The 26,940-nt window shown below is 52.4% G+C and overlaps 11 protein-coding genes across 11 annotated transcripts; 6 read left to right on the top strand and 5 right to left on the bottom strand.

Annotated features, from left to right (window-relative positions):
• Positions 1-1,089: 1,089 nt before the first annotated feature.
• Positions 1,090-1,731, top strand: Z519_08180 (uncharacterized protein; the record flags this gene model as incomplete). The annotated part of the gene is made up of 1 exon (XM_016765908.1): positions 1,090-1,731. One exon carries the CDS (start codon positions 1,090-1,092, stop codon positions 1,729-1,731), a length of 642 nt encoding a protein of 213 aa, XP_016617953.1.
• A 573-nt stretch (positions 1,732-2,304) lies between these two features.
• On the top strand, positions 2,305-2,986 carry Z519_08179 (uncharacterized protein; the record flags this gene model as incomplete). The annotated part of the gene is made up of 2 exons (XM_016765907.1): positions 2,305-2,395; positions 2,451-2,986. 2 exons carry the CDS (start codon positions 2,305-2,307, stop codon positions 2,984-2,986), a joined length of 627 nt encoding a protein of 208 aa, XP_016617952.1.
• A 570-nt stretch (positions 2,987-3,556) lies between these two features.
• Z519_08178 (uncharacterized protein) lies at positions 3,557-4,350 on the bottom strand (the record flags this gene model as incomplete). The annotated part of the gene is made up of 3 exons (XM_016765906.1): positions 3,557-3,743; positions 3,806-4,128; positions 4,186-4,350. 3 exons carry the CDS (start codon positions 4,348-4,350, stop codon positions 3,557-3,559), a joined length of 675 nt encoding a protein of 224 aa, XP_016617951.1.
• Positions 4,351-5,337: 987 nt separating this feature from the next.
• Positions 5,338-6,515, top strand: Z519_08177 (uncharacterized protein; the record flags this gene model as incomplete). The annotated part of the gene is made up of 3 exons (XM_016765905.1): positions 5,338-5,496; positions 5,591-5,664; positions 5,723-6,515. The coding sequence occupies 3 exons, from the start codon at positions 5,338-5,340 to the stop codon at positions 6,513-6,515; spliced, it is 1,026 nt and encodes a 341-aa protein (XP_016617950.1).
• Positions 6,516-7,105: 590 nt separating this feature from the next.
• Z519_08176 (uncharacterized protein) lies at positions 7,106-8,368 on the top strand (the record flags this gene model as incomplete). The annotated part of the gene is made up of 2 exons (XM_016765904.1): positions 7,106-7,209; positions 7,270-8,368. The coding sequence occupies 2 exons, from the start codon at positions 7,106-7,108 to the stop codon at positions 8,366-8,368; spliced, it is 1,203 nt and encodes a 400-aa protein (XP_016617949.1).
• A 2,269-nt stretch (positions 8,369-10,637) lies between these two features.
• Z519_08175 (uncharacterized protein) lies at positions 10,638-11,657 on the bottom strand (the record flags this gene model as incomplete). The annotated part of the gene is made up of 1 exon (XM_016765903.1): positions 10,638-11,657. The coding sequence occupies one exon, from the start codon at positions 11,655-11,657 to the stop codon at positions 10,638-10,640; it is 1,020 nt and encodes a 339-aa protein (XP_016617948.1).
• Positions 11,658-14,048: 2,391 nt separating this feature from the next.
• Z519_08174 (uncharacterized protein) lies at positions 14,049-16,017 on the top strand (the record flags this gene model as incomplete). The annotated part of the gene is made up of 5 exons (XM_016765902.1): positions 14,049-14,352; positions 14,404-14,565; positions 14,614-15,444; positions 15,504-15,610; positions 15,670-16,017. The coding sequence occupies 5 exons, from the start codon at positions 14,049-14,051 to the stop codon at positions 16,015-16,017; spliced, it is 1,752 nt and encodes a 583-aa protein (XP_016617947.1).
• Positions 16,018-18,312: 2,295 nt separating this feature from the next.
• Z519_08173 (uncharacterized protein) lies at positions 18,313-19,525 on the bottom strand (the record flags this gene model as incomplete). Its single annotated transcript, XM_016765901.1, has 3 exons — positions 18,313-18,927; positions 18,988-19,300; positions 19,410-19,525. 3 exons carry the CDS (start codon positions 19,523-19,525, stop codon positions 18,313-18,315), a joined length of 1,044 nt encoding a protein of 347 aa, XP_016617946.1.
• Positions 19,526-20,115: 590 nt separating this feature from the next.
• Positions 20,116-22,816, bottom strand: Z519_08172 (uncharacterized protein; the record flags this gene model as incomplete). The annotated part of the gene is made up of 5 exons (XM_016765900.1): positions 20,116-20,799; positions 20,859-21,104; positions 21,153-21,644; positions 21,695-22,214; positions 22,269-22,816. The coding sequence occupies 5 exons, from the start codon at positions 22,814-22,816 to the stop codon at positions 20,116-20,118; spliced, it is 2,490 nt and encodes an 829-aa protein (XP_016617945.1).
• Positions 22,817-23,896: 1,080 nt separating this feature from the next.
• On the bottom strand, positions 23,897-25,104 carry Z519_08171 (uncharacterized protein; the record flags this gene model as incomplete). Its single annotated transcript, XM_016765899.1, has 5 exons — positions 23,897-24,100; positions 24,196-24,511; positions 24,568-24,816; positions 24,873-25,001; positions 25,073-25,104. The coding sequence occupies 5 exons, from the start codon at positions 25,102-25,104 to the stop codon at positions 23,897-23,899; spliced, it is 930 nt and encodes a 309-aa protein (XP_016617944.1).
• Positions 25,105-26,162: 1,058 nt separating this feature from the next.
• Positions 26,163-26,920, top strand: Z519_08170 (uncharacterized protein; the record flags this gene model as incomplete). The annotated part of the gene is made up of 2 exons (XM_016765898.1): positions 26,163-26,334; positions 26,415-26,920. The coding sequence occupies 2 exons, from the start codon at positions 26,163-26,165 to the stop codon at positions 26,918-26,920; spliced, it is 678 nt and encodes a 225-aa protein (XP_016617943.1).
• Between the last annotated feature and the right edge of the window lie 20 nt (positions 26,921-26,940).

Raw genomic sequence — 26,940 nt, 5'->3', positions numbered from 1 at the left:
AGATTGTGGTAAGACGCTAGGTTTGTGGTTTCAGGCACCGCAGGAACGATGAGATGGAATGACCTCAGCCACTCGTTACTTGGTACGTGAATCCGAAATCTCCTCTAAACTTCTTTGAGGAAAAGACAATTCGGGGCCACGTGTAGATCCAATTAACACACCTACCAGCCCCATCAGCCTTGCCCCCAACTGTCGTTGTCTCAGCGTCTGCATCTTCCGTCAAGGTCTGATCACGCCTCGCACGGTAGTCGGGCACTGGTCAGCTGTAGCTCGTCATATCATAGCTAACGGTTACCATTTCTTCCTCTTTCCTCTTCTCTCCTCCTTTTTGAAAAGCTGGCTGTTCTCGCCTTGGTCTCTCACGCAAGTAGAGGACTGCTCCGCGGCGAGTCCTCGGCGAACAACATATCTTCAACCTGACTTCGATTTTGCCTGAAGTGCTTGCCGTAATCCTGATACGACCTCACAGTCGCTCTTACGATCGATATGTCTTTACCAAAGCCTCCACGCCTATATGACCCCCACAAGCGAGGCAATGCCCCCCGCATCCCAAATGCCACCTGGGAAAAGTTTCGGAAGGAGATCACTACACTTCATCATGAAAGGTTCTGGAAGCCGAAAATACGGGAAGTATTGAAGGGCATGGACTTTGAGCCTTCGTACGTCAAATCGCTGACTTCCAGATGCAAACTAACCCAGTCAAATATTCCCAGCTGAGGCGCCGAATGGAAAGATGGGTCTGAATGCGCACACAGACGAGGCGACATTTGCAGATCTGCCAATGGCTTCAACTGGCGCTATTATAGGGACCAATCTTGAGAACGGCAGCTCCGTCGAACACTACGTTATATCAGATCATTCATCGGTCGTCAAGCCTGACAACGCTACGGCTCCGAGCTCACAGGCAACCCCCAATCACTACCTCAGCGGGGCTCCTTCAGGATGCGACATGACTACACATTCAGAGAGACAGCAGACAAGATGATACCAGCGGAACAGAGCCCCTCACCTCATGGAGGCTTAGAAGTCGAGCAACCGGCCGCGCGAATTGGACCAAAAGCCAATTCTCTTACCAGAAACTCATTGGAAATGTCTCCTATGCGGCCGACAGGCGCTCCTTATATCAATCCGCCCGACATTATTTCCTCTCCATCCAAACGTTCAAATGTCAACAGCGGTCGTTATGAGAGGCGATCATCGCAGATCTCTTCGACTCCACTTCTGACACCCGCGGAGACTGCTTCAACAGACGATGCGTCGATAACCAACAGGAAGCTCGGTGATGAGGTCCCCGCTCGCTTAGTGGACCAAGCTTCGTCCTCACAATCAAGTCCCCACAACAGTTCCCGGAACTCTGAGTCTGAGCCAGGATCTATGGTGGTACCATTTGTCACGAACATATCGAATGCAGAGGTGTTCTCTTGCTCGCTGCTTCCTCTCTGGCCGGTTTTTCAGGACCCGCGGACTCTCTCAGCATCAGATGTGTGCGAGATCCAAGGAGTCGCTGCCACCCTCGCTGCTGCTGGTCTTTTCGATGATGCCTTCGATTTGTGTTATGCCGAGCACAAATATTGGCAGGTTTGCACAAGCAATATCTGGACTGACGAGATATTATACCCCCTATTGGCTACGCCAATCGACAGCTCCGCGCAGTGCATGGTCACAGTAGCCATCAATTGCGCCCGAAACTCTAGACCCCGCCGCCGGGGAGAAATGGCATACCAAGCGTAGGTAAATGTCCAAGCCCTACTGCAGGTGTATGGCTTCGCATACAAACTTGACATGACTTTACTCAATCTCTATCTCTCATATTTGTCGGAGAATCCAAAGTTCTCTGCGCTTGACATGGCTGTCAGCTGCTTTGGAGAACGCTTCGCGGTCATTCTGCCTGAAGTCCAAGATCGCGAACACATCTTTATAACAAGTTCTCTGGCAGGTTCTCTGAAGGAAATGCTAAGAGACGGGCTACCAAGCGGTACTTCGCATATGTCATCACGGTGTCTCGAACTGCAAGCGGAATATCATGAACATCTGTCTGATTGTGAAGAAGTCAGGATCGCAATGAGGACGATACTCGAATGGTGCAAATCTTTCGTCGAGAGGAATAGGCGCACTCTTAATAAAGCCGGCATTTGCTCGCCTATTGCTGCTTGGTCCCCAGTATCTGCAGCCTGGGTTTTATATGCTCCTGCGTCCTTGCCGTCTCCTCCTTCGACTCGCTTGTCCAGAATACAGAATCAAATATGTCATGTGCCGCTATGCCCACATGGGGTCAAGCCGTTAAAGCTTGACACATTACTGGCAATGGCAGCGATCAGCGAAGGTTTCTTGCGCTCCGGAGCCGAGAAGACTAGGCGTCGACTTTTAGGGTCTCGGGTCGGTGATTATCTCCAGGGTGAGATCAATGCCTCGATCAACAACTGGCCTGCACGGGGTCCTGACATCGTTAGAGTCTACCTTTTCACGGATGGACGATATTCCCACTGCGCCGAAAGGTCCAGAAGCAATCAACGGAGCAAGCTCGGTCTTAGTGAAGGAATACATTGTAGCGGCTTTTCGAACGCGCAAGTCTTCACTAAGAATCGCCCGCACGTCGTTCTCAGAGTCTGATTTGTTGGCCTATTCATCAGTTCATATACTTGGAGACAGCATTTCACGGAACAGTATAGCAGGCTCTTTTCATTCGTCAATTAACAGCATTCGGTCTTCCCTGAGCCGGGATACCAAGCGAACGCTCGCACAAATGCTCGAAATCAGGGATCGCCTGCGCCGGCCCAAGTCGATGCTTTCAACTTGGACCAAAACCAGTAACAGTTCGACTGCAATGTCAATTGGTTCTCACGGAAGTAACAGCTGGGAGAAAGTCAGCGGGATGCCGCCCTACTGCCCGGATGTTGATATGACTGAAGATCCCTCCTCAAGGGCCCTCGAAAACGAGGATCTGATGGTGATTGACCGAATTGACGAGGAGATGGATGATGTTTGAGATGTATAATCATCCCATGACCTTGTGAGAGAAAGCTAAACTGTGGGCGATTTTCACACAGCATACTGACAGATATGCTTATCTACACCAAGTTACCAACATAATCGACTAGACCTCAACCATAAGAGGGTGCCTGTGCTCGCTGGCAGTTGCGAGTGCTATCCGAACCATACAAGATCACAGCCGGGAGCCTAATCTGGCTCCTTTCGCTTGACTGCCTGGGTTATAGTAATAATCTGAAAGAGAAGGAGAAAGTTGCCAACCGAACACGGCGAAGATGTAATCAACCATTCTCAAGAGGCTGTCGTCCGATCATTTCCAGCCGTCTCCGTTCGACTCCGCATGTTCCCCATCATGTCCGAGACGAGATCCGGATGAACAAGCGAGCGGGCTTCCATCTTGGAGATTGAGATGCGCGTTTTTGCTATCAAGGCATATATATTACTGTCCTCCAAATAAAGCTCATGCTTTAGCTACGGAACTACCAACCACACTCTTCCCCAACCTATCTCTATTGCCAAGCGACGACTGACTCGATTTCCACTCTCTTTAAGCATGGACGAAATCTGCTCAAACCACCACTGGCCCGGGTTTGTTCAGCGTCGTCTCTTCCACCTTTTCGCCATCCGTCGCAGGTGCGGCTGCAGGTGTTGGGGGTGTAGTCGGCGCAGCGGTGGTTCCAGCCCGGCTGGCTCCAGCCACTCTCTGGCGATGAAGAGCTATTCCGAAGAGGGTCAGGGTCACGCAAAAGAGCACACTGGTTACAAGACGTCAGCCCGTCTCACGGTCGACGGGTAGTTCAGGAGGGATGAAACTTACAATTCGAGACCGCCGAGCCCAGCAGCCGTTCCCGCGAGGGCTACGCCTGCTCTTCTGGTGCTCGAATATCTCTTGACGATGCTCCTTGGACTAAGACCCATGTCTGAGGGCCTGAACGGAGCATGCCAGAAGCCATAGCTCTGTCCGCTGCCATACCAGAAACGGTGGTAGAAGCTCGTCCATCTTGATAGCAGTGCAAAGCTGACCAGCCACAAGAGTGTACCACAGGCTTCGATGGCGAGAATAGCCCAGCGGTTGTAGAGCGCTCTCTCGCGAGACAATGCGACGAAATAGTAGGCAAAGACAATCAACGTTGCTGACGCCTTTAACCAAGTCAGCTTTCAAACCCATCAGCAGCCTGTAGTGATGGTACAACTTACAGTGAATAATGTAATACCGAAGGCGGGATATCCGCCCCAAATACCAGTACAGGCGGCAGTAAAGGCCAGGACCAGGATTGCGATGACAGCCCTAGCACAGCCAATTGCGCAGGACCAACGCGGCATCGGCACGACGGGCGGATGGCTTTGGAGGGCGTTGGACATCCTGTGAGAAGTCGAAGTTGAAAACCGTGAGATTGGCTGAATTGCTACCTCTTCAGCGCCTTGGTCAACCATCTGCTTGAGCAGTAACTGCAAGAACGATATCAATGGTTAAAGATGCGAAGAAGTCGGCGGTTTCAGCCGGCGGCACTTCAGCTCCAAGGCCTTTATTACCTCATGAGCACTTGTGACTTGGGCAGAGTGATGGCCGCAAGCGTTCGCCCGACAACGTACAAAGAATGAAGACTTGATTCGACCTGTGAAGAGCTTCGCCCAGCATGGACCATTTTCAGTGCTCCTTGATTGGGTCGAGCGACGAAGTATGCGCTCTAGCGTTGGGCCATAGATTCGTGGATGGTCGGACGGAGAGACAATGGCATTGTTCTCTCAGCCGCAAGCAGTCGAGTTCCAGCGGGAGAACCTGACAGACGCAGAAGCTAGTGCCTTGTTTGATGAGCATTGCCCACCGCCGCTAGAGTCGAGACTACTATGGGGAATGTAGTAGAGAAATGATTGTGCATCTCTGACGAGACCTTTGCACTTGACAGGCTTTTCTCTGTATCGAGTTGTGGTGATGTGCGTTGGGGTGACCGATCCATCACGAAAGCATTGAAGAAGAAGAACTGATGATTTACGTTGAAAGTCGGATGAAATGGTGTTTGTTGTTGACATCGGATTTGATATCCGTCGAGCCGTGGCTCACGAAGCGAGGAAGCGAGGAAGCTCCCTGGTGACATCAGCATCGGCATCACCATCAGGGACCAGGAACCAGGAACCAGCTTCTCCAGCTTCGAGTCCGTCACACCACAAGTGAGCTTCCAGTTTGTTTATATCCCAAGTACACTCCACAGCTTCTCCCACGGTCTGTCTTTGAAATAAGTATTCGAAGTGGAGGTTGTCTCCATAGAAGAATATCTAGGCGGAACCGCAACCCTCGGTGTTTGAGGTCCCCCTCGTTCTCACATCCACACACCACACGCGCTTCCAACCATGATGCTTTCTCGATGTAGCAGACACTCCTTATCGAGGCTTCGGGGAATATCACGGCAAATCAGCGGCCAGACCAGAACAATAGTAGGGTACACAAAAACACAGTTCCTGTTGAACACAGGCGCCGACATCCCAGCCGTAGGGTTTGGAACGTGGCAGGTAAGCTCGTCTCGTGCCTCAACGGCACCACAGTGGCCCGGTCTAAGACTCCTCCAATTATTGCAAATTGCTGTATGCCCTCTGACTTGCATAGGACAAAGAGGCGCAGGAAGATGCCGTGGCCGAGGCATTGAAGGTAGGCTACCGGCATATCGATACAGCGCGGATGTAAGAGACCTATCAGTCCAATTGATCTACCTATGGTATTGGCGCTGAGTCCTCCCAGATATGGTACAGAGCCGGGTGTCGCCAAAGGCATTCAAAAATCGGGCGTCCCTCGTAGCGACATCTTTCTCACCACGAAGCTATGGAACAACTCGCACCATCCCGATGACGTGGAGAAGGCCTGCGATGCCTCATTGAAGGACCTTCAGACCGACTATGTCGACCTCTACCTGATGCACTGGCCTTGCCCGTGGGCACGAGGCGACAAAATGAGGCCCAAGAAGGACGACAAGATCATCCCGGGTGACACTGACTACATTGAAACTTATCGCGCAATGGAGAAACTGGTCACCAAGGGCAAGTGTCGCGCCATCGGCGTGAGTAATTTCTCCCATGCAGAAATGGAGAGACTGCTGAGAGAAACATCGATCATCCCCGCGGCACATCAAATTGAAATGCATCCGTACCTGGTCCAGGCGCAATTCTCGACGTGGCATAAATCAAAGGGCATCCACATCACGCAATACTCTCCCTTTGGCAACCAGAACGAGATCTACGACAAAGGCAAGACCATGGGCAAACTGATCGACGACCCGGTGTTGAAGGAGATCGGGAGGAAGTACGGCAAGAACGGGGCGCAGGTGGCTCTGGCGTGGGGGATCTCAAAGGGCCACTCGGTGATCCCCAAGTCCAAGACGCCGGCGCGCATCAAGGCGAATTTTGAGGGCGATTTCAAGCTGGAGGACGAGGATATCAAGAAGATCGACGGCCTGGACAAGAAATTGAGGTTCAATGACCCGTCCGAGTCGTTTGGGTGGAATTTCTTTGCTGATCTCGATGGAAAGAGCACATGAGAAGTCGTCTATGACCATCCAAGACGCGGGACGATGCGGGCAGGAATTTTGTGCAAGAAGGGCCCTTATTCCTCGTGTTCACAGGAAGTGTGGGCAACCTGGGATGGAGGGAGATGGCTGCGTGTTCTAGTTGCCACTCGAAGAGTTTCACCTGTAGGAAGGCAAAGGATTGCACAGCCTCGCAATGATGCGTTCTTGTACTCACCTTCACCAGTCGGCGGGTGAACTGGAGTAAGACGATGCGACGTAACCACGCTCCGCCTTCTTTGTCATTATTATTGTCATTATAATTTGATGACGTCGGCCAGCTGAGCTCTGACCCATTCCAAGCCCATTCCTGCCCATTTCCACCGTCTTTTTATGGCATCTCTTCCAGACACTGTGCACGCGTGCTCTCTCGCTCTATGCGGCGACGAGCTGACCTGAGCGGCTCTTTGTTTCAGGACACGTTGGGTACGTGAACGGATTCTACAATAAATGTCCCTGTAACCTGCCCAGCCCAACCTTCTCCAACAACTTGAACAACCTGTTTCTTCCCTGTTTGATTGCCTGCGCACACGTACCGCCGGTCGCGTGCTCAATTTCCGCAAATGGCTGCCGCTCCCGCAAAGACGCTGAACAGCTTCACCTCGGGCATTGGGCGCGTCTCTAAGCGGCTTGTTGCCTCCTACGTCCTCGACTGGATTCTCATATGGTACGCATTGATCACTGACATACACGATTGAGCATGGAGGGAAAACTGACCACCAACTAGGGCTACAATTGCAGTTGGCGCCGCCTTCTCGCAAATCCACGGCAACAGACATACCTTCTCGCTTCAAGATCCAAATATCTCCTTTCCTTACCATGATGATACTGTCACCGTCCCAGTCCTGATCGTCGTGGCTGTTATTGCACCCGGAGTCATCACTGCTGTCATCTCCCTTCTTTTCGTCCCCGGCCCGACGGCCCATCGATCAACGGCCAAGGCTTTGATCTGGCGCAGAAAGCTCTGGGAATGGAATGCAGCATGGATGGGTCTTGGAGTGGCCCTTGCAGGGGCATTCGTCATCACCGAAGGGCTCAAGGATCTCACTGGGAAACCCCGACCTTTTCTGCTCGCTGTGTGCGATCCGGACTTGAGCCCTGAAGCCATCCGCAAATACCAAGTGGGCGGACTGGGGACATCTATAGACTCTGCTACCCCGATCGTTGTCGATTGGCATATCTGTCGCACCGCGGACCAGAGCAGACTGCGTAATGCATTCGCCAGTTGGCCATCGGGCCATTCGAGCTTCAGCTGGGCAGGCATGCTCTATCTCACCCTGTTCATCTGCTCCAAATTCGCCGTCCAGATTCCTTTCCTCTCACCAAACTCCGAGAGTGGGCGACGCATTCCCGCGTTCGATGAAGAGGAAGATCAATCAGGAAAAGAATCAATAACCTCCTCTTTTCACCAACGGCCTCATCCTCCTCGAAATCAAGCAGCGGCTCCCCCGATATATCTGCTGATCATTGCATTTATTCCCATCGCCGTCGCCATGTTCATCTCAGTGTCACGGTACTTTGACAATCGTCACGCCGGATTCGACATCATTTCGGGCTCAGTCCTCGGGATTTTCACCGCCTGGCTGGGATTCCGATGGTATCATTTGCCGATTCAGGGAGGAAGTGGATGGGCTTGGGGAGCGAGAAGTCGCGATCGAGCGTTCTGGCTGGGCGTAGGCCGTGCAGGATATGTGGGAGATGAAGGATGGGAGGCTGCGCACTTGACAGCGCACAGTGGAGATCTGGCAACGCGTCAACGGGTGACTGCAGCAGGCCTGCCTGATCAGCAAGATGCAACAGAGACGGCTGTGGCAAACAGAGTTTAGGGAATTAGAGATGAAGGCTTAATCGCAATTACCTTCACACAGGAGAGGAGCGCGCTTCATGAAATCGCAGCCGAGGCATGACCAGACACACTTGATAAATCCGAGAATAATGGAAGAATTCACCGATATGGGAGACCATCAATTCCTCCAGAAGATCTGCTCCCAAAGTACGAGGTCTAGGGGCGAGGCGAGAACTTGAACAAGCCGGTAGGGCAGACACGGAACAGATTGTCGGAGTGAGATGTTAGGATTTCATGGACAATACCTCGTCAAGTCACGAAAACTAGACATGCGGTGACTTTAATGATTTGCTCATAAAGACGTCAGTGCAATGTATGTTTTTCACACTGGGACATCTTTCATCCTCGAATACTGCTCGCCTTGCAGACTCCAAGAACCATTTTTCAAATGACAGATCAAATGTCCGCATCTCCAGACCGCTCCCACAAACCATCCTTGCCCAAGTTCGAGCCACTGGCACCGATCAATTTCCTCAACCGACTAATTAACCGCATCCTAGCTCCGCTCTTCTACCCGGTCTTCACCCTTATTACCAGCATCGTCGTCGTCCCGGTCTAGGTCATGATTGACAGCTTCAGGCATGTCCGCAACAGGTCTGGAGGCCGCCAGCGTGGGGCAAGGGACGAATCCGGGCAGCATCCAGGGCAACCAGACAGGACCAACAAAGTGTCCAGCTTTCTGCGCGAATATGCACGGAGCTATGGCGGGGCGAGGAAGAGTGAGAAGACGGGATGAAAATTGTCTTGAACCAGGAACTTTGCAGAAAGTGAGCAGGAAAACTCAAGTCCTGGGATGCGAGAAGGCCAAATCCGGGTCTTCGCCAAAACACGCGCTTGAGACACATACAAAACCATGATGGCACCGACTACCTCTTATGCATCACTGGCAAGCAACGCATTTTGCTGATCTAAGATCCAGGTAGCCACTCTACTTGGAGCCCGGTGGGTTGGAGATACCATCCCCGATTCTTTTCACCCCACACAGGAAGAGTGAAAGCCTCGGAAAAGATGTCTTTCGTGGTACAAATGGGTTCGAACAATCGTTCTAGGAATTCTGTGGCATCGGCATGCGTGATGCCAGTTATCGAGCAGACTCCTTCACCTCTGCGCCCTGGGAGGAAATCATGGATGACACAAGGATAATAGGAGCAACTGTCTATCACTGGGCTGGCGTGCTCAAATCCAATAGTCACAGCGAATCGTGACCATTCGGATAGGCGGTTTCTAGAGGCGAAGGCAGTGGAACAGTCAGTTTCTTCCGCATCCCAATGTTGCCGCACGAACAGGGGATTTCTGGAACCCTGGCTTTCGAATCCTGTGCACGATGTCATCGCGAGACAAAACCACATTGGCCAAGCTAAGTTGTGTCCCTCTGACTCGCGGTAAAATCGCGAACAGATTGGAAGCCTTATCGTCGCTCGTGCCGAGTACCTCACATTGCTACCACAACACTTCAGACCCTTTGCGCCTACGCCTTCTCGAGAGTTGAAACATCCATGGCTCAGGCACTTGCAGGACTCTCTCCGGGTGCTGTCATGATAGGCGGCGAGATGCAGGGCCTACAGCTCGGTGAGATGAACGCTTCTAGCCGGTCCCCGACCCAGGGCCTTAGGTTGGAAGGTGAAGCAACAATGGTGACACATTGCGCCAAGAAACTCCTTCGAGATCTTCTACCACCTACAATACCCCAAGGGCGGATAATGTAGCCTCGAACGTCCTGCAAACAACCATTTTACAGAGCATTGAAATAGCTTCCTCACAGAGCCAGGTGGCGAATGCCTCCTTTAAAGTACGCCAACACTCCTAGTAAAATGAATCCCACATCTGGCACACAGTGTACAGGACGAACAGGGACCGTTCTCGGCGCTGCAGTTGCTCTTATGCTGCTGGGCCGTCCTGGCCGATCCTACCGCTCTACGACGGTTACTGGCGACTATGCAGGCAAGTGAAATATGGCGAGGTCGCACCTCATGTCCTCGGAGGGGGGTTTGGCCGAGTCTACTGGCGATGACGGGAAGACTTCATGATTGAAGGCGATGAGGACCTTTCTGCAATGATTATCAGTTGTGTCCCTAAGCAACCTACCCTGTGGCTATGGCGTCAAATGGTAATACGTAGATAGATGATTTCTGACATGTACGAATTGTATGTAGTAGCATGCTCGGACCTCATATCTACGGGTATCGAAGCAGAATTATTCACTTTTTTTTGGCATTCCCATAGCTGCTGCGGCGGCGTGCAGACTCTGGCTAATGAGCTGTTCCGTTCACGCCGTTCTTTTTCACCTCGCCGTTAGAGTCATAGGCATAATCGATCGGAAAGCTGTAGGCCGGATCGTAGTGCATATCCCAGTACAGATCCCAGATCTTGGTGGTGAGCGGGCCGATCTTGCCGTCCTTGACGGGCACGCCGTCGAGAGACGTGATGGGCATGATGCCGCCGGCGGTCGTGCACATAAACATCTCGTCGCAATGGTACGCCAGCTCGACGGGCACGAAGTCCAGACGCACCTCAATGCCGAGCTTCTTGGCCACGTCGAAGACACTCTTCCTCGTCACGCCCTCGAGGACGCCCCGCGCGGGCGTATACAGAACGCCATCTTTGATCAGGACGATGTTGAAGCCCGAGCCCTCTGTGATGTTCCCGTCTCCGTCGGTCAGGAAGGGATAGTTCGCGCCGCGGTCGCTGGCCTCAAACATCCCCCGTGTCAGATCGCCCCACTGCAGATTCTTGACCGTGGGATCCATGCAGCCCGGGGGCGTCCTGCGCACGGTCCGCGCGATGATGGCCTTGCCCGTGCCGTGGCGCTGCATCTCGGGCTCCATGACCCAGATGTACGGCAAGATGAAGAGGTACAGGTTGTTGGACAAGTCCTCAGGTTGTGCGGCACCACGCACCCCTTTGAGGCCGCGCGTGACGATCAGCTCGACGAAGGCGTCGCGCATGCCGCTCTTTGCGACCATTTCGCACAGGACGCGCTTGATCTCCTCGCGCGGCAAGGGCAGCCGCAGCCGCATCTTCGCGCAGCTGTTCTCCAGCCGGCTCAGGTGGTCATCGAGCCGGAAGAAGCGCCCATCCCACACAGACGGCACGTCGTATGTCAAGTCGCTGTGCAGGAATCCCTGGTCCAGCAGCGGGATGCGCGCCTCGTGGATCGGAACCATTAGGCCCTCGACCCATGCCACCCCCTGGGCGAGCGGGTTGGCGGACTTCTCGAGCACGGCCTTGCGCGCCTCGTAGGCGGCGAAGACTTTGTCCATCGACGTCATTTTTTTTGCCGACAGATAGGGGGGGGGGGGTTTGTATTTCGTGCTATGAAAAAGGAATGTCTAATTGACTTGGTGTTGTCTGTGAGAGACAAGAGGAGGGGAATACGTCCTTTATCATTAGCGGCCCAACAGCCTGGTCTTTCTTTATATAAAGACGGGGAAGTTGTCGTGCGGATCTCCGCCTCGGTTCTCGCCCTCAGAGCCAACCAGGATGCCGGATCTTGCCTGCCTGTTGAGGTAATTCCTGATGCGGCAATCGATTTTGTCAAGTATCGCGCTTCACTCTCCGAGGGGAAGTCGTGGTAGGCGCGGTAAGGGTAACGACAGAGACCGCAAGGATTTGTGTCCCCATGGCACCCCCAAGGGACTTCTATATCTGTTTACCGTGGCATCATTCACTGAAGACCAGGTGCAGCGAAACATGGACAGCCAAAGGCATCATATTACTAACTCAATCGTGGATATGATACCCGAAATTGGGCAGGGCCTCTGCTGAAAACAGCTCACTTAGGATACTCCAGCCTTATTTTGTTTGCGAGGAGAGAATAACCATAGACCCGCGCGTGATAGCACAAATCTGCCAGACTTCTGTATGTCCATCCATCACTTGCACACTCACATATTCTTTCGGCATGGCTCCAGCTGCTGTCAACAGCAACAAGAAGATTTTTTTTGGTCTTGGTGAGAGGGCCAACTTTGGCTCCCTAGAAGCTGTTGGTCGAGTCTATCCATCGCAGCAGCAATCATGAGAACAAAGGCAGCAGATTAATATCGTCCATTCGCGGCATCCTGTTCCCTCCCAACCATATCCACCTCGAAGACGCATGTTCATTCCCGTCTGCGACGCGCCATGGGAGTCGGTCTGCCGGGGATTAGAATCCGCGGACGATGATGGTGTGGTCTGAGTGCTTTCCGGGTCAGATTTCAGAACAAGAAATTCAGGGCTCAAGGGGTCTGGCGACTGATACGTTGTTTTCGTGTAGCTTCCTGGACTTCCAAGTTCATCTCCTCCACTTGGCTTTGAGACAGGTCCTAGCTCAGCAGAGAAATTTGGTTGTAGCTGACCGGCATCTTCTTCTGCCATAGGGCTAGGGTCCTTCAGTGAAGTCATTTATATATGGGCAGGGGATCGACAAGGGCATAACGATCAGGTTGTGTCTCTCGCGTGGGAAAAAAATATATAAACTGTACTTGGTGACATGCTGAGGATGTAGTGAATCCTGCCTTTCATTCTTTGCAATCACGCTCTTGAATATGCCGGTTATAGCCCTACCGTGAAGTTTTAGAGTGCAGCTCTATCCTTTTGATGGATAGGACTGTTCTGACAAGAAGCGTCAACGGCAGCAGAGGGAATGAAGCCCCTCTCCAAAGGGTATCCTCCCTCCTTTTCAGCTTCTCAATTTGACTGATAATGACTAATATGTCTCGCGTCATACAGAAAACGCCTCAACCGCGGCTGCGGATGTTGACTGCATAAGTTAGGCCGAACCGCGATATTGGGATTGAGCAGAAGGAAAGGGGCAGATGGGAAAATCACAATAAACTTGGCAGCGATCCGGCTAACTCGTTAGGGGAGCTTGGTGAGAGTTTCCCCGCACTTGAGGGAGCTCGGAGCTGACATGGCCCTTAACTGTAGGCCAGCTCGGGCTTACCCGGTGACCGCTTAACCCCCTGTCGCTCGCTAAACTACTTGTACCTACCGTACTTGTTACTGTACTTCGTAGTGAGGTACAGTAGCCAGGTCTTGGCCAAGGTCTAACTTGGGCCTGGTGGGCTTACCAAGGGCTCTCCAGGCCAAGGCAGGCACCTAATAAGGTTAAATGTCCAACCAACCAGTTGAGTCCCTCTGTTCGAGCTTCGAACTCGACGTCACTTTGGTTCAGTTCCCGCCCGCAGCCAACGACAACACCTCGCCACTTCATTCACGTCACTCGCTCACAATATGAATTCGACCGGACAGCGTCTTGCTTTTACCTAGGTACTCTTGCGATGATTCACGACTGGGCACGATGAAGTCTAGCTCTGATTCAGGAGAGACAACTCCCGAATCGGCCGCGCCTGGCCATCCCCATTGCCATCCCCATCCGACACATGATGACTGCTAAATGGTGGCTGGCTGGAGCGACGGAGCGACGGCCACGGCCTGTGCATGGATCAACGGATCGTGGTGCCAGCTGCGTCACTGCCTCGTGTCGTGATATATTGTGGCTCTTGCCTTCAGGTAACGACAGCCGATCCTCGTGTCCAGCTACTGACAGACTTGGCTGTGTAGCAGCCTCATCCTTTCCACCTTGTCCACCTCCGCATTCATTTGGGATATTCGGTTTCCGCTTGATTCGTTTGTATCAATAGTGCAAAGCATCCTTTCAGCCCTGCAACATCACAGCGCCAATGTGCCGCAGTCTTTTCCTCTTCCTTCTCACCTTGACATTTGTCCCCTGGAGCTATGCCGCGCTCAAGGACAGGCAGGCACCTTCGCAGAAGCCCAACTTTGTCTTCATCATGACCGACGACCAAGATCTGCACCTCGATTCCATGCAATACATGCCAAACGTGCTGGATCTTATTGCTAAAGAGGGAACCACTTACCAACAGCACTTCTGCACTGTCGCCCAATGCTGCCCGTCGAGAGTCTCGTTGTTGACTGGCAAGCTTGCCCACAATACCAATGTCACGGATATTGTCCCTCCTTATGGTTTGTGCGCCCTTGGACGGGTCAGGCTATGGCACGCACTAATTGTCTCAGGTGGCTATCCCAAGTTCGTCCAGCAAGGTCTCAACAACAACTACCTCCCTGTGTGGCTGCAGCAAGCAGGATACAACACTTATTATACGGGCAAACTCATGAATGCCCACTCGACGGCCAATTGGAATAACCCGTTCCCTGCGGGTTGGAACGGAACGGCTTGTGAGGCTACCTTTTGTTGCTTGGAGATCTGTTGTTGACTGCCTATAGTCTTGATCGATCCAGGAACTTACAACTACTACAACGCCACATTCCAGAGCAACAGAGACCCTCCCGTGAGCACGCCTGGCCAGTATAATACAGACCAAGTCGCTCAGAACGCCCTGAATATGCTTGACCAAGCGCACGCTGCAGGAGCTCCTTTCTTCCTCGGTGTCACACCAATCGCGCCACACTGCCAGACCGTCTTCAATCCCACCACGCCGATCCCGGGCTTTCTTCCACCGATTCCTGCATCTCGTCATCAGAACCTATTCCCCGGTGTCAAGATCCCACGAAGTCCCAACTTTAACCCCATTGTACCTAGCGGAGCAAGCTGGATCACACACTTGCCTCAACTGAACAGCACGGAGATTGACTATTTTGACAACTTCTATCGCTCGCGCCTGCAAGCGTTGCAAGCCGTTGATGAGATGATTTCGACCATCGTCGATCGTCTGAACCAGTACAGTCTCCTCGAGAATACCTACGTCATCTACACCACTGATAATGGCTATCACATGGGCAATCACCGCATGCAGCCAGGAAAGTACTGCGCCTACGAGGAGGATATCAACATTCCATTTTACATCCGGGGGCCAGGTGTGCCCAGAGGGAAGACTGTTGATTTTGTGACAACCCATACGGACATTGCTCCCACTCTGTTTCAGTTGGCCGGAATTCCACTCCGGAGTGATTTCGATGGGTCACCCATGCCTGTGACCGACGATGCCCAGGAACAGCGTCGTAACGCTCCTGCCCTTGATCATACTATGGTTGAATACTGGGGAACAGGTGGCTTTGAAGGAGCTTATGGACTGCAGGGTATCAACGGAAGTTTCAGTAAGGACATTCCGAGGCAGGAAATTCTCACGAGCGCATCTACTAATGTTGAATTTCAGCTCAATTCCTCAACAACACCTACAAATCAATGCGCATAGTCACCAGCAAATACAATCTGCAATATACAGCCTGGTGCACAAATGAACACGAGCTGTATGACATGACGGTACATCTTTCGCCGCTTTCCCTTTCGTCTAGGGCTTATGTCCACTGACAGTCATCCAGCGCGATCCCTCGCAAATGAATAACCTGCTTGGCCCCAGTGCCTCAGTCAATGCTACTCCCTTTGCCAGTCCCTTAAATCGACCCCTTTCTCAAGTCCAACCCCGTCTCGATGCCCTTCTCATGGTATTGAAATCCTGCAAGGCCAACCAATGCACTCAGCCGTGGAGGGTCCTTCATCCTGACGACGACGTGCATAACCTGGTGGATGCGCTGAATGGCCAGTATGATGCCTTTTATACGGAACAACCGAAAGTGGAGTTTGAGAAGTGTGAGTTGGGATATCTGATCCAAAGCGAGGGGCCGCAGACTCCGAATTACTATGGGACCAATATAGCGGGATGGACTTGAGCTATGCAATGGCTAATATTTTGATGACGTTATGCATGGAGAAGCTAAGACAAAGGCAAATCTCAGGCTGGTGCGGCCATGACTGTGGATATGGTAGGGTTTGCAGTGAGGAATTAGGCCTGGCGAGGCTGAAAGATCATATCTACCAGGGTTGGCGACTGTCAGGCAGAACGAAAGTCGAGGACCACTATTTTTCCTGTCCTTAGGTGCAGCTCCTATTTAAAAACAGACTGCTCTATCATTAGGTTGGAAAAGCACTGGGTACGAAGCCATCGCCCCTCTGTTCCTCGGGATGTGCCGTCCAGACCATGTTTGTAGTGAACCCCCTTTACATGTCAGAAATCAACTGATCATTTCAAATTTCCGCATATTGTCTCACTGTCCACCGAAGAAATTCCCAGGTCGTGGTCATGCAAGACATTATTATCCCTCAACCCAAACCCAACCTCCACCGGCACTCGCATTATGACCACAAGCGCCGTACGCATCCCTCCCATTTCGTAACAACCGGTTCATATACATACTTTGGCTGGGCATGACGTTGGTTGGCGAGTTCCCCCGTCCTAGACATCTCGAAGGGGAGGAGGAGGGGGGAGGGGGGTGCGCCCAATTCAGCCTTCTCTACTCCCTGACTGCGGCTGGGGCGGTCGAGAAGTCCTTTTGGAGCCTGGACCTGGCCCGCGACAACGGGACTCGAGCCCGATGAATCTTGTTGGGGACGGAAGCATCACTAGCCTGCTACGATGAGGTCCGGCGGGCGCGAGCGTGCCTTTTCGTCTTTGCCCGTCGTGCAGTCCACGAGGACCCGGGTGGTCGTGGTCGCAGATATGAGGTCGAATGCGGACGGGTCGAAAGATATTATCGTATGAAGATGGGCAGGATCTCGAGATAGCGTTTGCTAAACACCGCGCCGCTGCCCTTGGTCGGATCTTGCGTGACACAGCTTCGTGAGATCCGCCCTCTGGGTGGTGAGTCGGGAGAATAACGGCATAACTCGGACCATGGAGGTCATCGCCACCACCATCATCGTTGTCAGCGAAGGGTAGCATTGTGAATAGCTTTCTTCTCCACCCTGTCGAGTGGAGATCAGATACTGGTTTGACATTTAGCTGGTGCTACAACGCTCTTACTGTTTCCTGGCGTGAGGCTCGACGGAAATCTGGACCGGTAGGTCAGGCCAGGACGAATGGCGGGAGGGGTGACCAACAGCATCTCGTGTTGAAACGTGCCCGGAAAGGTAATACAGGGGAAAAAAGATGGTGATAAACTCAGACCCTGGGATATGCTACCAGCATTTCCCTGAGAAGGACCAATATTCAGACAAGCTTATATTGTGTTCCAGGAGAGACGCTGTAACGACAGAATTTTGCCAAAGCAGACACGGCCTCCTCGTAAGCAGTCGTGATTTAATCATCTTGAGCAAGACCTAGCTCCTTTTACAGTGACTTCGGGATAGTCAAAGCCTTTGATCGCTAAGTCCGGATTGGAACCATTGTCGTAATTCGCCTCATACAAGGTCAACATCTCAAGAAGGTGCTATTGAGATGCAAGTCGTGACTGAATAATTGTCTGACTACCTGAACTTGACGGAAGGTTGTTTGAGAGGAAATCGAGTGTAAACAGTTTTGTATTCGATGGTTACCCTTGTAAAGGTGCATCCACGTTGTCAGAAGTCGAGAACAGTTCCAGCAGAGCAGCTTCTCCTGAACGGGGCCTTGTTGCCTCCCTTTCTGCGAGATTCGTTCTGTGCCCAAGTTTGAGCGAAAAAAAAAGCTTTTGGTAGCCAAATTGATCAGATCAGGACGAAGAGCAAGCAAAATCGCTGAAACGAGAGCGGCATTGACTGCAATTCCCGAGATCTCCCACAAAAGCCAAACACTCTTTCGACCCAGACACTTGAAAGAATAGCCTACTCAAATGTCCTGGACATTTGTAATTATAACTTTCAGGGACAGCACTGTCGGCAACACCGAAAGGATTCTGCGAAGCTCGGCGGCAGAGCTGGTCAGTTTGCCGTAGGAGTTGCAGTTCGCCATGTGCCTCACAACTGATAGCAGAAGGCTGCTGAATCTTTTTGCGTGTCCAAGTCGAACATATAGAAATCACTCGAGATCGGAATGGGAGTTCCCTCAGGCTGCATGCCTGGGTGTTGATCGCCCAAGCACAGAAATCTTCTTGATTTCGGTCAGGCACGCATCTGCAGAGCGAAAAAGGCGTAAACCCCAATTGCATGAGGCTTCGTCTGATAGTTTGGATCCCAGCGACAACGCTTCTAGCGCTGTCGAAGGTGTTGTGTCAAATCGACGGCCCTCCAGCTGCTCCAACTATTTTCAGACTCGACTTCCCTTGCCTCGTCTCCTCGATCTGGGTGTATGCCAACCAATAGCGATTTGGGTGCCACTCGACCGCAGGAATTCCACTCGTGCCCGTAGAGATCGTGTGCACAACATCGCCCGTTTCGGCATGATATATGTCAAAACCTGAACTCAAGCCCTCGCCACCGCCAGACCCCATCTCTTCACTCGCACCAACAAGGTATCGACCATCCCATGACCAACTCAGGCCCTTGATGGCGCCGGAACTGGCGTTAGACACGGTCCGTCGACAGACCCAGTCGGTCGTGTCCCACAGGGATATCATGGCATCCGAGCCACCGACGGCAACGTATTTCCCATTCGGGCAGTAAGAAATGGCAGTGCAGGAGGATGTGTGCGCGGAGATGGTGTGTAGTACCGTAAAGGAAGGGTAATCGAGTATCTTGACGGAGCCATCACCCTGGGTTATTAGCAGATCAGAGGGTGGGTATGCATTTGAGAAGGTTGTTTGGTTCGTTTGTTGGTTTTGCTTGTGGCGCGATAGGATTTGCGGTGAGGAGGGGATCGCTGTTGAAATGGGAATGAGGACATCGCCCTGTGAAGCAGGATCTTTTCAGCTTTGGAACGGTACACAATCCTCCTGGGTCCCACGCACCTTCGTCCCCGCCAGTAACACACTTCCATCAGCACTCCAGCTCAAGGTAAAAGGTTCACCGCCAACCTCAAGTTTGTTCACGCAGGTTTTCGTCCGTGTGTCCCAGAACCGTACCGTGCCGTCTGAGGAACAGCTGGCCAGCTCGAATTCTCGGACAGGGTTGAACAGGACCTTTTCAACGGCATGCCCATGGCCTCTCAGCTCGATCTGGCTCCGAGGGCTTGTGCGTTCGGGGTTCCATACTCGAACGGTCTTGTCGTTGGCCCCGGTTGCAATCAGTCCGCCAGAGGCGTTCCATGAGATGGTGCGATGGCTTGAACAAAAGGGAATGGTTCATCAGCCGATATGTTGTAGAACGACCTTCGCTTTATCATGGCAGGGCTGGGTCGAATGCACTTTTCATGCAGACGGCGGGTACATACATGGTCGGAATGGATGTGCGAGTGGCAGGGTCGATGTACTGCTGCGTCTTGAGCAAGCTGAACTGGGCTCCAAACTTGTCGCGCCCGAGATGCTTGCGTTGGTTCAGGGGCGCCATACCACCAGGGGGCAGTGTATCTATAAGTTTAGGTTGATTGCACAATGAAGCGTCGAACAGGCACTCACAGATGGTACAGTAAGAGCCTTGTGGGCGCAGTTGTCAAGACTTGGGTGGAGACGCTTTATTTCCCACGTGCCTTGGGAAAACTGGCTGGAAGTCACGAGGAGACCCGACTGTGCTGGGTGTCCCTCACCCACGCTGTCACGACTTCGAAGCCAGCATCTACGGCATCGCACCCTGATGCCAGAGAAGCCGCTTCGGCATCCACGAGTCCGATAATGTCCATTTAATGCCCGACAAGCAGCCCAGACAGGCGGCGAGGGCCCCCAACAAGGTCAGCCGTACAGTCGACGAGTAAAGGGGCCACCTAGTTCTTATCCTTTCACAGATCCAACCCCGACAGGCTTTATGCACCTAGAAGCTTCAAGATTTATATACCTAGTCAACTATACCGACTAGATCAGAGTTGGGATGTCGCTGCCGACTCCTGGGTATCACATTTTATCGCTCCAAACTTTTCGCTGCCATGAATCGTAGATCTCAGAGTATGGACAGGCATCCGTCCGGCGCTCGCGCAGTCAAGGTCATTAAGGTTGGGGGGTCGAACCAGCCCAGGCAAACATCCATTCATTTCCATCAGGCATTCCTTCTGTCGGCCACAGAGAGTCAGGGATAGGGGTCAGCCCTGTCGGACCAGGTGTCATCCCGGTAGCACCAAAGTTCATATTTGATTGTGCAGGTGACATATCCTGTCCCATTTGAGTTGATATATTCATGTTCCAGGAAGACTGAGCGCCACCCGGGAACGCATACCCCGGTGACGGCTGCCCCTGCCCACTACTCGCAGTGTTGCCGCTGCTGGATTGATTCGGAGGGGAAGTGTAAGACGTATGCGATGAGTTTTGATTTGATTGGGTCGAAGGCGTTGGGTGGTTGGAATGTGGCCGTGAGCCGGCTCCATCTTGGTTCGAAGTGTCTGGTGAAGTGTCTGTTCCAACTGACTGGATGGGAAAGCCATAACCATTCTCGAATCCATCGCTTGCTAATCGGGCCGTCTGGCCCATTTGTGCGCTGGTATTCGATCCCTCCGAAGCATATAAGCTTGGATAGCCCCTATCCACAGTCTGGGCGGTGGCATCCATGGGCCAAGGGGGATGTACCTCCTTGCTATTGGTCCCTTGGACTGACCCAACTGGTTCCCGACCTTGAGTCTCTCGTATTTCAAAGAGAGGAGAGCATTTCAGGGCGTCTGTGTTAGCGGGACTTTCACCCTATATTCAAGTCAGCTCTTTTCCCGCTCGTGTTACTAAGAAACAATGGGCAGACTGACTGGCGGGCGGTGACCGAATCTCCATCGTGAATAGCTTGTCGGAATATCCAAGCCGCTGCCTTCGAGGTCAACATCGAGCTGGACCAAGAACGACTCGGTGAGCGGATTCTTGGTTTTCAGGACTTGCATCGCGGCAAGTAGGAAGTGCAGGGAGGATTTGACCGCTGTATCCTCACGTCTAGATTTGAGATATTGTACGAACACACGCGAAGCCACATAAAGACAGAAGGCAAGGAAAGGATTCATCTGGAAAGATTTAGCGGCTAACCACACGCGTTGAGATCTTAGACGTACCATCGACATGTCCATATGGCTGATCATTTTCATGATGTTGGTGATTTGGTCCGCTGCGACGATACATCGACGTTTGGACTCTGCACTAATCTGGGCTGGCAGTCGATTTTTGTCGGCTTTGAATATGGCTGCTTGGTGCAGACATATCGTAGCTGTATGAATGTTCATGTTGAGAAAGACGGTGTTCGGATCATTGAGACCTGCCGGGAGGCGGAGAGGCGGGGGTAGGGACAAAGACGTGTTAAGAAGGATATTATCTAAAGATCGATGACGTTTCCAGAATGCGCCATTGAGGTCATGATCATTGTCTTGTTCCGATGGTCGGTGGAGATGGGTGAGGTTTCGCCCAAATATTGTCGATAAGAGAATCACACCGCCAAATGAAGAGAGAGACGACGCGCCATCACCGTTCAAGATGTCGGATAACTGCAGTGTAGGTTCTGGTTGGCATTTATTGAACGCTTCCTCGCTAGCCGGTAGATTTGTGAGAATCTGTGGACGATTTATCAGTTTGCTGTCATCGCCTTGCTCGGTATACGTACGTCTCTCTCATCAATGACCATCGGCCACCCAGTCCCGATGCTGGCATATCTGTCCTGACAGTATGCCATCCAGAAGGTCCGCCGCCGTTCTTCACGATCTGTCCAGTCTCGAGGAGGCGGAAGTGTCTGTTTCACGTCGAGACCAACACGATCCTGCCGATGTAAACCCATCATTTGCGCCAGCCTTGCAGCTCTTCCGATGCTCATCCACGCTCTCGGGAAATACATTACTCTAAATTCGTAACACGCAAGCAAAGTCCAGCATTGTGAGTGGGCGATCGTGATCATTCCCTCGCCGTGCCCTCTCATTTCGTCCATCTCTGCATATTTCCGAGCCCTCGCATAGAAGTGTTCGGTGTAGGCTGAAAACTTTGAGGTAATGGCACAAGCGTGGGTCCACATGGCATATCTCAGGCACACGGCTGGGCGCATATGAGGCGCGAGGTCCATTGAAGCGAGAAAACGCCCCTTGTGGATCATGGGCAAGGAAGGATGGATTTTTTCGAAATAGATCTCATTCCTGAGGTAGTCAGCAGCGGAGAAACATGAGAACCGAAATCGTGATTAGCCATACATCTCATCTATTACCTCTCTTGCTGGTAATGCTTCCTCGAGACCGAGACCTATCACCTCCCAGGAGAAATCGTCATTGGCGTTCATGCTGAAATCTGGCATCCCGACCAGAGTTGGATCGGTGAAGCTGTTGTCTGGCATCATCCCGCTCATCGAAGTATCGAGAGCATTATTCATGTCCAGGGGCGGCATAGAGCTCAATGAATCCGCTGTTGTTGTGGGCTGAGGTGCACGGGTAGCAAGCTCAGTTGTGGCATCTCTTGTCTCTAGCAAGTTTTCGACTTGCTTCAGTCTGGCCTCTAAGAGTTTGACATACCCTCTCTTGGGGCCGCTCTTCTTCCGTTCCTCGGAGTATTCACAATGGTGATTGAGTCGCGAACATGTCCCGCAGCTCGGTTTGTTTGAATCACATTTCAATTTCCTTTTGCGACATAATATGCATGCAATTCTCTTTGGTCGGGGAATAGTATCATTCGCCGCTCCTGTCGATTGTTCACTCTCTCCATTTCCACCGCCCATGTCCGGGTCATCGATGTTGCCAGTCGCCATTCTTTACTATTGAAACTAGCTTGCGCTCTGAGTCCAGACGAAGAGATGCGCGGAGGGCTCGTTTCGTGGGCTTCCAAGGTGTATTTACCCCGCGAGTGAGGGTCTATCCGTCCATAAACGTGCGAGGAAGGAACATACGAAGGGTGGATTGTAGCCCGCCACAGTTCGTTCGGGCGTAGAGAGTGGGAACAGGAGGCCGAAAGAGGTAGAACTGTCTGAAAGAGAGCAACAGACGACAGTGGCAAGAACGGCGGAATGAAACTCAGGCGTCTGACTGCCGACAGCATGCGAAACAATCAGCGGACTGAAAGCTGCCAAAATCCAATTTGTCAGGAAGCGATATGTCAGAGCGACTTGGATGGCTTCTTTCCCAATGGCTAGGGCTTGGTAGGGCGAAACGCTCCAGGCAGAACCATTCCTCAAGGCACCCACAAGGCCCACGAGGCCCGGGATTCAAGGTTTAACGAAATACGACAAGAAATACGGGCCATGGAAGCAAAGGGGAAGACTTCCGGGCTGATTATCTAAGCATGTATCATTTCCCAAGCGGCCAATCCGGCTTAGTCGCTTGTTCCCCGCGTCGCATACAGAGTCTGACTACCTACAAGTAGGGGGCCAGTAGAAGGCCCAAGAGGCCAGGGCGACGAGTTACTTACGTCCGTACTATGTAGGAAGCGAGTCGCATTCAACAACATACGCACAATACAGCCAATCCCTAGAATTCCCGCCTCGCTGGCCTACTCGGAAGCCGCGGTCACGTCAATCATCATTAGGTTTTGGTAAATATTATGGTCCCGAAAAGCAGGCTTGTTTGGGGCATCCCCCCCAAAAATCATCTCGACAGTGTATTGTGAGCCTAGCTGTGTAGGTTGCCACCCGCCGATCGAAGGACGAGATTCTCTCCTTCTCTATATCTGATTCTATGCTCCTTGATATATTGATCGACATTTATCCGACCCTAGCTCGCTGCGCGAATCCCCACTGCTTGTGCTTTCCCAACACTGCGCAGGAGGTAGCTTCCGCAGGAATTTGTGACTAGGTCCATCATTTCGTGTCCGAGAGTATCCAGCAATGACACACCTAATGAGAAGGTACATCACCGCCGTCACCCTCCTCATTGAAGAAGACCTTGATTGGCAACCAGGAATCACCGCATACCTTGAAGCGGGTCTTGATGTTGCTCAGCGCGTCCGTCTCCTCTTGGGTCAATTCCCAGCCGTCGAGTTGGAAGTTGGCCTCAATACGCGACGGCGTCACAGATTTGGGGATCACGCTGGTACCTCTCTGTTTAGGGAGTATGATGTCAGTTCAGAAAACAGCAGATTTCGGAACAATTGCGAGAGACCGTCTGGGACAGGTGGTCCCTAGAAATCACGTACCTGAAGTCCCCACATCAACAGCACCTGCTGGGGAGTCTTGCCGTGTGCGTCTGCGATTTTTTGGAGGGTCTCGTCATGGGCCAGGGGTGAGTCCGTCGATCCCAAGCAGGAGTATGCTGTGCAATGGATTCCCTTCTCTTTGCAGTAGGCCAAAGTCTTCGGCGAAGGCATGTTGGGGTGAAGTTCAATCTGATTCACGGCAGGCACAATTTTTGTCGAGGGCGCATTCAGCAACTTCTCGAGGTTGGAGATGACAAAATTGGACACGCCGATATTTCGAACTTTGCCGGTTCCGACGAGCTTCTGCATCTCGCGCCTGTTCGTCAAAATTAAAAACAGAAGACAGCAGGCAGAAAACGACCCAATACTTACCAGGTATCGATAAAGTTCCAGTCATCATAATGCTTCTTCAAGTCCTCAGGGACTGTGGAGCTGGGCCAATGCATGAGGTAGAGGTCGACATAGTCCGTCTTCAGGTCTTTCAAGGAGGATTCGATACCCTCATTGACGCGCTTGTGCCAGGGATTGTCGAGCTTGGTGGTGATCCAGATCTCTTCGCGAGGAACGCCAGAGTCAATGATTCCCTGGCCAACCTCGGCTTCATTTCCGTACGCGAGAGCGCTGAAAAGCGTCAGGATATTAGACAATCCGCAATCAAAGCGGACAGGGATCCTTACGTATCGATATGGCGGTAACCAACTTGCAGCGCGTGCTTGACTGCTTCGCGGACTTCATTAGGTTTGGATTGCCAGGTACCCAGGCCAACACCGGGCATCTTAGCACCAGTGTTCAAAGTGAACACGGTCCTTAGAGGTGAGTGTTAGCAGCCACCATTCTCCCACGGTAAGCAAAGGAGTTTGACGGGGAAGGTTCTCACTTTGTGCCCTTCCCTGATTGTGTAGTCGTCATGGTGCGGAGTAATCGAGGATTCAACAATGGAGGTTTTGCAAAGTGGTTTGACGCAGATTCGAACCTTGCGACAAGAGAAGAAACCCGGGATCCTTTAAAGGGAGAACCAGAGAGGCGAAGAAAGGACATGCGACGCGGAGGTAGAAAGACAAAAATTTCGTCTGCGGATCAGTTGGATGATATATAGTTGCAGTTATATTCCGGTGGGCATGATTGCATCGGGTCTTGTTCTCACGCACTTCACCTCAGTAAAAGATTTGGAGGTGGGGTACTGGCTTTCGCAATGCAACAAGACCTACGCAATTCCCAGGTCCACGAGGGGCGAGGGGCACGCATCAATCAAGCGCGCTCATTCCCATCGTCCCAGCTATTCACCCGAGCGTCATTGGCGGGTAATGGGGAGGGATTGGGAATATTCTAGATCACCTTGGTTGCCGTGATTTAGGCTGAAATGATCGACTGGGTCAAGGGAAGGGATAAATATCGAGAGGATGATTCATGTCCACATGCGTCTACGTCTCGTGGCGTATCTTCCAGGCGCGGAAGAGCGTTCCCCACAGTTATGGTTGAGGCTCGGAAAGAAGAAGCAAGGGCACTGTTGGAGCATGCATTTTGATAGCCACGGCAGGTACCGCAGCGGGAGAGCAAATGAGAAGCAGAAGAACCAGGGATCAGATCGAGGGCCATGTCCGGGCCGCACGCAGGCGAGTCCAGCGATAGCCATGGCGATGTTAGTGAGTGTGAACGAACGCTGTGCTCAACGAAACTCGTGGGAAACTCGTGGGGTGGCTCAGGTGGCTTCGAAGCTTCCTCCACAACTTGGGATTTTTGCGGAATGAAACCAAGTTCCTCGTAAATAACCGCTGCCGAAAACCCTTGGGCCGCTGCATTGTCCCTTTGACCTTGGTACACGACGTAGTTGTGCCCGCATAATCTCACTTGGCCGCAACCCTCGCCACCAACGCGCCCTTGGCCTCGACAAATTAACCCGATGAAAGGAATTTATCCTGATCAGCACCGGCGGCTTACCACGCTCCTCGTGATATATATCCGTGATCATGTCCCGATTCGTATCAGCTGGCACCGATGCCGACGCCGCTGCCCCTGCCCCTGACGATGCCTGGGTCAAGGCGCAGCAACTGGTCGAGTCTACGAGAAAGGCCAAGAAGCTGGACGAAGGGACACAAGACGGGGGCAAGAGTCTGTATGAGGTGCTACAGGCAAACAAGGGTAAGCGATCATATGCCATGGCACTCTTGACAGCAGTCGAATAACGCGTTGCTGACACGGTTCTACTTCACCGAACCCAGCTGCCAAACAGGAGGCCTTTGAAGAGTCCATCCGGCTCAAGAACCAATTTCGGGCCCTTGACGATGATGAAGTGGAGTTTCTCGACTCTGTGCTTGAAGCAAGTCGAGCAAAGGAGAACGCCATCAAACAAGAGACGGCCGAACAACTCGAAGTCTTCCGCAGACAACGCGCCGCTGCCGAACAAGCCCTAGTCGAGGGCACCGAGATTGGGAAATCTGGCGATTCTGTGGACAACGGCTTGTGGGCTATCAAAAAGAAAAAAAGACGGCGAGAAAAGGACGGCGAGTCTGACGCTGATCCCAAGTCGAGAAAGCTGTCAACCGCTGCCAATACGGCCGCTTCTGCAGCGACGGCAGCTGATGATGACCACAACGCACCTACGAAGCGTGCTTCGCCAGTTAACCCGGACATCAATGACCAGATTACACCTCCGATCACAGCTGCACGGCCCCAAGCAGCTGTTGGACTTGGTCTGGGCGCCTACAGTTCTGATGAAGATGAATAAGTCCAGAGGAGGGGTCACCA

Source organism: Cladophialophora bantiana (genome assembly GCF_000835475.1).
Source record: "Cladophialophora bantiana CBS 173.52 unplaced genomic scaffold supercont1.12, whole genome shotgun sequence".
Classification (NCBI taxonomy): Eukaryota; Fungi; Ascomycota; class Eurotiomycetes; order Chaetothyriales; family Herpotrichiellaceae; genus Cladophialophora; species Cladophialophora bantiana.
The sequence above is the reverse complement of the archived record's forward strand: the minus strand, read 5'-3'. Positions and strand labels throughout refer to the sequence as shown.